The 12500-nt window shown below is 40.3% G+C and overlaps 1 protein-coding gene across 1 annotated transcript in view; it reads right to left on the reverse strand.

The window, feature by feature from the left end:
• Positions 1-7780, reverse strand: part of atxn7l1 (ataxin 7-like 1) — a 70822-nt gene extending 63042 nt beyond the window's left edge. Inside the window, exons 1-2 of the mRNA XM_083758167.1 lie at positions 7661-7780; positions 6618-6686 (exon numbers count right to left, since the gene is read on the reverse strand). Coding sequence (XP_083614293.1) covers positions 6618-6686; positions 7661-7757 — 166 coding nt within the window. The 5' untranslated portion in view covers positions 7758-7780. The remainder of the gene's footprint in view (positions 1-6617; positions 6687-7660) is intronic.
• Between the last annotated feature and the right edge of the window lie 4720 nt (positions 7781-12500).

The raw sequence follows: 12500 nt of genomic DNA on the forward strand, positions 1-12500 counted from the left end.
TGGCAGCCCCGTCCCGGATGAGTTTGTTTTGAGGCTGATGTCTGAAACAGGACATATGTGAAAACACCCCATATATGTAAACAAATTAATATCATATTTCTAGTAAATGTTTTTGTTGTTTTTGTTATTTAAGGGGAAAAGAGTGATGATCCTCTACATCCTGACTACGTGCCAAGGTTATTTGGTTTCACCTCCATCACTGATCGAAGTACAGCAGAGGTACAGACTGTTGTTGAAGTCCCAGGCATTGGGGTCCAGACAGAGGAAACACAAAATGACATTGCCTCATTACATGAACAGATTAAATCTTTAAATGCTGAATGTCAATCACTTAGGGATAAAGTCAACAAATTAGAAAGTGAGTTGAAACATCGTACTCTTGATCCTTCAGAATTTGATGACAGCAAAATGAAATTCTTCACAGGACTTTCATGTTGTTGTTCAATTTTGTGTCACCAAGTTTACCACCTCCTGCAAAACAGTCACTTAGTGATACTCAGAGACTTCTGCTTACACTGAGGAAGCTGCGCCTCAATCTGTCTGAGGAACTTTTAGGTTACCTCTTTGGCATTCTTTGAGTCAACTGAGGTAAGCCAAGCAGGTTCATCTTGGCAGCAGTTTTAACCTTGACCAGTCAACTTTCAACACACTGAGCAAATATGTGTGCTACCTGTATGGCCAATCATCTGCCAAAAACGTGAATGATGCAAGGTACAAATCATTCTGTACGGCATCATCAGCTTTGCCAGAACTGTACATTCCCCCAACAAGTGATGCTCTCCACCAACATTGCAAAAGGGCAAACTACCAAGCAGCAGTGATGAGACGTTCTCTGACTAGTAGGATGTGTGCTCCTTCACCCATTGGCAGTGGATGGGTCATGGAGGATGGGGAGTTAACAGTACAATGGATGACTAGAAATCCTGCCCCTGATAGTGTGTTGCAGGTAGTCCACTGTAATTGCAAAAAAAGCAAATGTGAGACTGAAAGATGTTCATGTATGTCTGCAAAACTGTTTTGCACTGATTTATGTCACTGCCAGGACTGTGAAAATGTGTCAAAGGAAACAGAAGAAAGAGGTAGGCCTACATGGGATGATGACTCTGATGAAAGTGATAGGGATGAGTAACCCAACATGTTACCATGTAGGCCTACTACTTTTTTTTTTCAACAATTATTATGCATTTGTATGTTATTTTGTATTTTCAATTTTCATATATTTCCTTGGCCGGGGGGGTGGATGTACAGATGACAGATGCTGTGACCCTTTGCTGTGACCCACTTGTAAATAAATAAATGTTTCATACCATATGTTGTAATAATTCTGACCTCTACTACTTTAATTCTTAGTCTTGTCCATTTGTTGCATTATTCCAATTTAGGGGGCGTGGTAACATTTTGATAGATTTTCTGCCATGTTGGTCCAAGGTGCCCTGATTTTCTTTTCTACCTTTCATTACACATTAGGATGAGACATTTTCTATGTATGAAACATAAGCTCTTGACACAATTTACTGTGTAGGTTTCATTGTACTGTGTGGCAAACACTTAAGTTGAAGCATATTCTTTAACAAATATGCTACATTTCATGATATAAATTCACATATGACTGAGTAAACTAAAGGCACCAATACTTATGTCAGATGTTATGTATATGCATTTGACATTTGAGAAAAAAAAATTGTTGCCAAAAACACATTTTACAAGCAAAAACAGCAGCACACGATTTTCGTTTTTTGGTTATAAACTGTTTATACATTTATGGCTATAAAAAAAAAACAGCAGGTTTTTATGAGTAGAACTTTTTACCCAAAGTCTAGAAGGGTATTATCTATGAAAAAATGCATTGAATGCGTAGTTCGCTTGACATGGGAACGAAACTCATTTTCTAAGCACTTTTTCATGGGTCCCAACACGGCCTATCTATCCTGATTGGATGAAAGGCTTAGGTCCCAGCCAAAAACTAAACCTAAGGTTTTTTGAGTGAAATCACTGAATATACCTTTAAGACCCGAGGCCGATTCTACAAATTCCTTCTAAATCGGTAGTCGTCAAGACTCAACACACTTCCAAGATGTTTTTAAAAATAATGTTCAAAAATAGCAATGTACAAGCGTGCAGCACGTCACAAATAGCCAATGCAAAACAAATCTAAAATGACACAGGTGCTTTCCTGGTTTTAATGGGTTTGTAACGACTTGGTCCTTAGCGCCTCTACTAAAGAAGTGTCCCTTGTATACATCCCTGGGGGACTCCAATCAAAGTAAATATGGTTTACAGTGCTTTACTGGTTAAATTAGTTATTTTGGCTGGAGGGGAATAGCTCCGACTCACAAATCAAGGGCACCCAGGTGCGCGTGGCTGCACGCACACGCACACACACACACACACACACCTGTATTACAGTATTACCAGTACCATTGCTAAGATGATAGATCATGTATTGTAATAGACCCATCCAGAGAAGTTGGCTAAATTATGCATGTACCGTGCAGTGGTGGAAAGTCATTAAGTGCATGTACTCATCTTCTGTAGTTACTTTTATTTTACTGGAGTATTTCCAAGTTTTTGTACTTCTACTCCACTACATCTCAGAGGAAAATATTGTACTTTTACTCCACTACAATTAATTGAAAACATAATTACTAGTTACTTTGTAGATTTATATTATTATTACAAAACACACGAACCAATTCAGCACTTTATAAATCTTGAAAATAGCAGATCTACAAGCTCACAATAGGTCACATTGTCGATCGGCTATTTTCAAAAGATATTTTATGCATTTTGAATTTATGAAATGGGACATTCTGCATAATGAGTAGTTTTTTAAGTTTTGTAAAAAATGTGAGTTGTTTTTTTCCCCACTGCTGACTGTGCATGACAGTGTGTCAATGGTAGTTTCAGTCCCACCAAATGATTTACTTAAACTTCTTTGAGTATCGTGTTATGTTTTTCTGCAGACATGATTCAACTTTAAAATTAAACCATCCATCCATCTTCAACTGCTTATCCATAGTCGGGTCGCGGGGGTAAGAGCTTCATCCTGGGGATCCCGAGGCGTTCCAAGGCCAGTGATGTAATCCATCCCTCCAACTGCGCCTTGGTCTGCCCCGGGGTCTCCTCCCAGTGGGACGTTCATCGAGGAACTCTCTAGGGCTCTACAGTAGGCCTAGGGAGACGATCGAGAGGCATCCTAACCAGATGCCCGAACCACCTAAGCTGGCTCCTTTCCAGGCAAAGTAGCAGCAACTCTACTCAGGGCGCTTTCACACCCAAAGCTTGCTTAAAGGTCCGAATCAAGGACAAAGGACCAAATATTAGCATTTTGATTTTGGTCCGTTTATATTAGTATTGACACAGGACTTTGTAAAGCGAACCAAATATGTAAACAAATGACACGTGGACATGTTAAGCGAACCAAATGGTGAAAAAAAAGAAAAGGTCATTTTACGATCGAGGGAAAAAGAACATGAGGGGAAATCACTGTCTACAACAGTAGCAACAACTTGCTATTGCATTAATTCTTAATAATTATTTTATACGCCAAATAAGAGCAACAGATGAACAGAGGAGCAGGTGTTTCAACAATAATGTGCTTGCTGCATGCAATTGACCGGAGACTTATAGCCTACAACAAGGTATCCCCGATAAAAAGGACATTTCTTCCATGTGTGCATCTTTACCCGATTAGATCCGATATGTTATTTCTGCGCATCAAATCGGCGGGCAATTACATATTATGGTTTAAACTTGAAGCCGTGCTGGTCAGTTAGTATTGAGTTTCAAGTCAGAACAGCTCCGCTGCAGCTAATTGAGTTGACCCAGATTCATGTCTTTTGCTATAGTGATGTAATCAATTAATCATTTGGGACCACCTGTGTAGCTTATTTAACATTTTAAATGGCTTGCATGTAGGCTACTCTTTACAGAAAAGAATAACAGCACTCACGTAGTACCCTGGAAGGATTAAAGCTTTATTTTGTCTCCCCCCCCCCCCCCGCAGCAAACAACAGTAAGGACGTTTCGGCCCGAGAGCCTTCTTCAGCGTAAATCTACGCTGATTTACCCATATTTACGTTGAAGAAGGCTCTCGGGCCGAAACGTCCTTACTGTTGTTTGTTGCTGGGGGGAAACAAAATAAAGCTTTAATCCTTCCAGGATACTACGTGAGTGCTGGTATTCTTTTCTATAGACTGTATCTTCCAGAACCGTGCACCCGTGACATTATGACGTGGAAATACTCAACCGAGTGCTTGCTTTTGCCTTCTTCTTCATGTAGGCTACTCTTGACATTCGTCTTGAAGTTGTCACCATTAGCTCTTTCTCTATACGTGCGGCCGTGCGCTATAGAGCGAGACAGGATGCTTTTAAATATTTCTCTGCGTCTCTCCCATCGAGCTATAATATATTGGGTCTCTTTCCCCACACACACACACACACACAAACACACACACACCAGATTCTGACAGAAAAAAGGAGGGGACGCGAGTTGAAAGAAACCTCTCGCTCTCGCATGAAGTCGCATGCATTCATGATGTAGGTTTTTCATAACTTTGCGTGGTGGCGCATGCTTAAAATGAACAGATCTACAAGCTTACATCCTGTACCATACCGTACATACTGTACCATTCCGTGTCGATAACTTGTGACCCTTGTACGCTGCCATTACATTTGCGCTAACCTCCTACATGGATGTGGGTCTAGTGATGAGTGATCTACTATTAAAATCAGCTAACAGCTGTCATAATCGGTAACAAGACAACTCACCCTTTTTGCACCTCCAAGTGAGTTGTCCGGACATCTCACCCCGAATGTCCGGACAACTCACCAGACTTCTTCACTTTCGGGGTGAGTTGTCTGACTGAATATGTACCCTTTGAGCTCTTTTATATACTTTTATATACTTTCACAAGAATACTTTACTGAATATTTCACAAGAATATAAACAAAAAGTTTTTTAGAAAAACATCAGTTTGTACAAAAAATATAGAAAAAAGGTAAACAAAAAAAATCAGTTTGTACAAAAAATATAGAAAAAAGTTGTCATATCTAAAAACATCTGTTTGCATTTTGGTCACTGGGCCATTCACTTCAGAAGCAATCGTTAGCATGTCCATGATGGTCAGATCGTGCTAATATATAACTAGCAGTAGCCATCATCATCATCGCTGTTGGGGGGGGGGGGTCAATAAGTCAGTAAGTAGGCCTATTAGAACTGTGTTCGTTGGGAGTGCAGTCTTAATTAGCAACTTTGGACAGCTGTGAGACTCTGCCTTTGAAGCGCAAACATTATCCCAATATACAATTTACAATTTAGGCATTTAGCAGACGCTCTTAATCCAGAGCGATTTACATTAAGCAAGAACAAAACAAAGCATGGGAATACATCACATAACATCACATCCCCAAACAACCACGTAGAGTCTGTGGGGGCCACGGGGCCACAGCCCCCATGAAGACTCCCAGGGCCCCTTTAGGCCCCCATGAAGATTTTCGTGGACATTTTACATTTACATTACATATTTTCTGGGAATTCTGAACATTTTGGACCTCTCCGCCGGCAATCTGAGAATCCCATCGTCAAATATTAGGGAAAACAGCGCCTCCCCTGTTGTTCCTCAATTGTTGCGAGGCAACAGTCTGTCTTGAGAGACTCCTCCGACGGCCGTCCAAGAGGTGTTAAAAAGTACTCAAATGCTAAATGGGTTTCTTTTGTTTTCACCTAGCCAGATGTCCACAACATCAAAGCGTGTCAGAATTTCATGGTAGTTGTTCTTGAGTCGTGACATAATAACACTGATCAAGAATTCACCAAAGAGACCTAACCCTACACAGACAGGTAAAACGCACCCGCCGCCTATTTTCTCTCTCTCTCTCTCTCTCTCTCTCTCAACAACTTATTTTTTTCCGCGCTGCGGCGGGGGGGGGGGGGGGGGGGGGGGGGCGGAGGATTGATCAAACTCTTCGGCTCTGTCCCCAAACGATCCCCCCACCACCCCACCCCCCTCAATGCTGCATAGAGAGAGTGGGAGAGACGCTCTGCTCCTTACTTAAAACAGTGTTTCACCGGATTTTACTGTTAAATAAATAAATAATAATAATTACTGTAGAAACCAATAATTATACCCGAAATTGAATTACTGTAATGGGTGCCACGGAAAGTACAGACAACTCACCCCGCAATGTCCAGTCATTTGTATTAGTGAATAGTGAAAAGACATGCTTTTAGAACCAATTATTAATGCAACCTCACTATTTTGGCTATCTTCCTATAATTGGTCCTCTATAAAGTCTGAATGCATTCACACCAGTAACGAACCGCACCGTGGTTCGTTTGGAAGCGAACCGAGTTCTGCATTTTTTATCGTGAAGAGTCAAGACCTATTTTACTAAATAAGCGAGCACCAAAGTTACTTTAAACAACATTATATTAAAGTGTAAACTAAATAAGGAGCAAGTGTAATCAAATATTGTTCTTATAAATCATTGCATCTCAATTTATTGGCATAACTTCAAATGAGGAAACAGCATTAATAATCAATAGTGTAGTGTAGTACTATAACCTGTTTAAGTGCAGTGGGAATTATCAACAAATACATGACACTTGATCTTACCTTGTTTCCCGAGTTTAGGGGCTTGGTTTTGGCTTAAAGTCTGTCTGTCACTGTTTTCCAAGGACGGGTCTGCATTAAAATCAGCAAAACAAAAGAAAAACAACATCAGAATGAACGAAAGAAAAGAAAAACAACACAATAACACCTAAACTTCCAGGCACTGTGCAGCAGGAACTGAAGGGCCATCATGCATGGATCCTTTTTTTTGTTTTACTTTACTGGAGTGTTTACAATTATTTGAAAACTTAGTTTTTTGTCGATTTTGATAATTATTACAAAACATACATTACCCACCGCCAATCTACACACTCACAACATGCATTATGTGATTGTAGATCTGCTGTTTTCAAATTATTTTTTTATACATTTTGAAAACTTGTGAAATGGGATCCTCTGCATAACGAGTATTTTCTATAGCCTATACTTTAGGTACACCTTGAATCCTTGATACTAATACTTTTACTCAAGTAAATGTTTAATCCCAGACTTACTTGTTCTACAATTCTACATTGCTGATATAGGCCTATACTTTTACTTAACAAAAACGTTTGAGCACTTAGCACGTTAGCTTCTGAACATAGACCTGTCAAAAGGCTAACAGCGAAACTTATGATCACTTATGTTCTGACTATTATCACCAATCACTATTAGCTACAATGTCATGATCGTGACATAATGTTGTATTCACTAATACAATGTCATGAAGATTTATGTTATGGTGACTCAAAGTCTGCAACTAAAAAGTGTGTTGCATGTTGTGGCAGCGCGCAGTGGCTCAGTCCGCTTTACGAGTTTACGACGCTTGCAAGATCAGCTCTATATTATTGTTAGTTTTCGGCGAGCGACACCGTAGTACGCCGAGGTCTAAATGGAGGCTTTCTGGTGACAGTTTGACAGATCGTGCATGGTGGTGGTGGAGAGAGAGACACTCACCAACTCACTCAATCACAGTTGGGACAACACGCCACGGCACTTTCTCTCTCTACACAAACACAAACAACAACAACAACAACACAACGCAGCTGTCAACGGGCGGGACTTACTGTCGGCGAGACGCTGCTTAGCGGCGCTGACGAAAGAAGACCAGGGTTTGCACAGGAACGTATGCGGACTTGGTATTTGGCGATCCAGTGTCGCCATTGCTGCTGGTCCTTCTTGTTGCTTTGCTGAGGGTTGCTTTTTTTCCCTTTTTTTTTGCTCCCCCCTCCTCTCTATCTCGCCTTAGCACGCAGCGACTCTGTCTAAACAGATCTAAAGATCCCATAGACCGGAGGGACCGCCGCGCTGCGATAGGCTGGTTAGTTGTTCGGTAAAATAACGACGATGATGATGATAATAATAAAAAAGTTTCACCAAAACCAAACAATTTGTTTCTTTTTGTAGCCTATTTTACTTGAACCACTACCAGTTATTACAGGTGATTGTAACTGTTCAAAAAATAATAGCCTAAACTACACGCTTTAAATGCCCGCTGTGTAAAGCTTAGATGTTTTTTGTGACTACTGTCTAAAAAGTGTCAGAAGAGATAAATAAAACACCGGTTGGTTCTGGTTGTTGGTAAAACTAAAGGAACACTATACTCCTCTAAAGAAGTAGTCTACATATTAGGCTATTAAACATATCAAACACGTATAAAATGTAGACAAGTGTAGCACTCTGTAGACTGTACTGTACTCGTGTTGTTTGCATCTGTATAATAAAAGCAATCAATCAATCAATCAATCAATCAATCAATGACTGGTCTACTCGCATCAGCCATTGCCTGACAACCAGCTAGCCAATCACAGCGCGATCACCCATCCGGCAAATGGGATCTGAGCTCTGCCAAAAACGAAGGAAGCGAAAGAGCGAAACGAGCAGCAGCAGCAGACACGTGACGTCACGCTCGTCCCGCTTCGGTTCAGCTCGGCAGTTGTCGGCGTGGTGTGGACGGATTCCTGCACGCGGCAGGCACTCCCCCCCCCCCCAGGACCATGCAAAAAGTTCAAAAGTTCAGCCCAGTTCAGTTCAACTTCAAACCAAGCATGCCGGGGCAGATTTATATCATTATTATTATATTGTTGAAATGCATAAATCAATAGACACACTCTTTTTTTTCCTTGCCTTGAAAAAAATAACATGATGGAAACTATTAATAAAAGCTAATTTCACCCACCTTACTTGATGTGTCAATAAAGATTATTCTGTTTCTGATTCATTAATATGTGATTCAGGGGGCTAATAGCATAACATGATTCATCGGGATTTGAATATTCAAGTGAGCTCTTGTCTTGTGTTTCCATATCAGTCCATCTTATGTAAATGCCTTATATGATATGTTATGATATGACTGAGAGTCTAAAAAATCACATCATATATAAGGCCTTTACTATTAAATAAACAAAAACGCTCAGTTGTGGAGGGGGGTCTATGTATAGGCCGCCTAGTATACGATACAGCACTGCCCTCTTGTGGCTGGAAATTTGCTCATTCAAGCGTCCCAGGCCCAGCCAGCAGGCCCAGTATTGATTGATTGATTGAAATATTTATTAACAGTTTGCAGAATTACAGTATACATTTCAAGCACAAATTCAATACAAAGACTGTTAACTGTGAGTGGACGACCCAATTAAGCATTACACTTGTTTACAACAGGGTCCACATTGTTCAATTCATCAAAACATTTAGAGACATACAAATACACTTCTATGTAGCTAAAGAACAGAACAGGAATTCATCATATAACAGAACAGGAATTCATCATATAATATAATATAATATAGTAGCCTACCTTCTCTAGAACAGGGGTGGCCGTGGCCGTGGGCAAACTCGTTTTGGGCATAAACATAAGGATCTATAATAGCCATTAGTCACGGGTGAGCTCAACATTCACCAGGCATTATTATTAAATAGAAGAATAAGTCACTTGTTTAATATGGATAAAGGTACGTTAAATTAAGTAAAAATGTGTTAGGCACAATCACACCTGAACAAACTTTTAAAATGCTGGTGATTAATGAGTTTCATGTATGGTACACTGACGGTATATGGTTGAGATTTCAGTACCTTACTTTTTTTTACTTCACTGTCAGCTAGAAAAGTTTAAATAAAATGATTTGTAGTTTGTCCAAAAGTGTCTTTCCAAGTTCCCTTTCTTCACCTCACCATCACTGTGCAATTGTTGCTGATGAGACAAATCAATACATGCCCATGATGTCCTGATGACACCACTTGGTAGGCCTACGCATAAACCTATGAAATTTCAGTTATCTTTCTTAACTCGAAAAGTCAGTTTGTTAGAAAGTGACTTTCCTGTTCTGCACCATTGCTGCATAGTTGTTTCTGATGAGACAAATACACCTCGCTTTCGACATGACGGGGGAAAATACATTGTTTATCTTTTGTCTCATGGCATCTGTTCCCAAACTCATTCTATTCAAGTCTTGTCTCAAAGCTATGCATGGTTGCAATGTAGTATCTACATTAGCCTAGTACTACACACCTGGACCATTGATGGTCATTCTTGTGTAGAGTGTAGAGAAAAGGTCATGGGGTCACTCAAATGTTTAGGATTCATCTTCCAGGGAGCATGAAAAGTCCCTGCAACTTTCATGGCAATCTGCTCATTCTGAGACTAGAAAGCTCATTGGAGCTCAAATCCCTTGCAGGCCATGGGTGGCCTACCTGGGCCTGTTATAGCGACACCACGAGGCCAATTTGAAACATTTGGAGTGGCCTACATTCCTCCATTCCTTGGCCTACATGCCAATCGGACCAGTGGTGGCCGAGATTAGCTGGCCATACAGACAGACAGACTAGTTAGACTGACTGACTGACTGACTGACTGACTGACTGAAAGACATAGACAGATGGATGGACGGACAGACTCGCAGGTCTCAAAAACACGGGTGCGGTGGGACTGGGAATCAGGGTTAGCTCAAGTCCAGGAGTCCCTGCTTCCTTGTCTATAAATAACACATGCACACACACACACACACACACACACACACACACACACACACACACACACACACGCATGCATGCACGCACACACACACACACACACACACACACACACACACACACACACACACACACACACACACACACACACACACACACATGCACACGCACGTCGCACACACGCACACACGTCCTTAATGTTGCGTTTGTTCCCCAGAAGACAATCAGCAGTTTGTAGATCACACATCACAGGATGACTCAGCAAACAGGATACAGAGAATACTCTGTCCGTCTGTCTGTCCTGGCCGAGACATCATATATCTACCTCCAGTGTCTGTCTACACAATATCCCTAAAGGGCCATTTCCCCTGGACACCAGATATGGACAGCTTTACTGCAAGAGCAAGTGATTATAGTTTAAGCCATGATAGTTTTACAGTGATAATAGAGTTACATTTCTTTAATCCTCAAAGGTGAAAGACTGTAGCAGACGAAAGAACACTGCACGTCATGCATGCACATACTTTCCCAATTATATAAATATAAAATCTATCTATAATATCTTATTTTGTGCTTTTTATTGTAAAAAAAACAGAAAACATTCAAAATTTCCACATTACAGAATGTGTGTCCTTGTGTGTAAGCAGCCCATCTGTTAAACATGCAGGAATCATTTACTCATCTGAAGATGATTACATGTGTGTTTGGAGGCATAACCAGTACACCATACACATTCATTTATCTGTTTTAACTTTGGCATTGGACTCAGACTTCACGTGCCAAGCATAGCAGATCTACAAGCTCAACAATGTAGCTACCGGTATTTTAGTTACACTATTTTAGTTACACGTCGTACAGGGAAGCTGTCTTCTACAGAGACAGTAAAGTTGAGGACAGAGTAGCAGTTTTGATTTCGTCGACTAATACTATGACGAAAAATGTTCGTCGACTACCTTTTTTCACTGACAAGAACTACTTAAAAACTAAATAAAAACTAAGCCATGATGACTAAAACTATATGACTAAATATACTGACAATTTCGTCAACAAATAACTTGGAATGTTATTTTCCGCAAGCGACACAGGGGAAAAGATACTAAAACTATTGAATTCTGGACCAGCAGAGGTTTGTGTGGGTCTAGAGCAAAAAACCTTATTCACCACATCATTTCTGTACCAAAGGCCACATATTTTACTGTACAATACAGTACATAACAGCAACATTTCCACCATGCACCTCTCTGAACCTCGCTAACCTGAATGAAGCAGAAATGCAAACAAAATAATCTTTTCACTCAAACAATCAATACTTGGTCAATACTTACACACAATAATCCTCATTAACACTTAAAAATATACACAAATCATAAAACAAAAGCCAGCTCAGTGATTGATTTGTTGATGGTTCAGGAACACATGAGCAATTAAAATGAACAATAAAAAACAATGACGGAATCATTTGTTTAACTTCACATCACAACGATGAAAAACACATGTTTTTGCATTACTCACAAACTGACGGAAACTGAAATGAAAACATTGAAAGAATAATGAAATTGAAAAATACTACATAAAACAATACACTATAACAAATTTTAAAGCAAAACCGGACGCAAATAACGAAGGACACAACTCTCACTGGTACCTTTGGCAGAGGCAGAGACTTTGGAATGTATATTCAGGACCTGACACATGCCAAACATAGGGCACGCTTAAGCGTAATTTTATACCCTTGTATGATGGTGATCAGATAAGCTCACAAGGCATTGCATTGCGGCGCTTGTAGCAAGCACGGACTGGCACAGAAAATAGCTGATCTAAAACTTCCTGCTACAGTTGTGAGCTCAATCTCAATGTGTGAACTTGCAGATCGGCTATTATGGCGGAATGAGTGCCTATTATAACATGCCTCGCCCAGAATAGGGATGTCAGGGTTCAAGT

This window comes from Protomyctophum parallelum (assembly GCF_964188405.1).
Source record: "Protomyctophum parallelum genome assembly, chromosome: 22".
In the NCBI taxonomy this organism is placed as follows: Eukaryota; Metazoa; Chordata; class Actinopteri; order Myctophiformes; family Myctophidae; genus Protomyctophum; species Protomyctophum parallelum.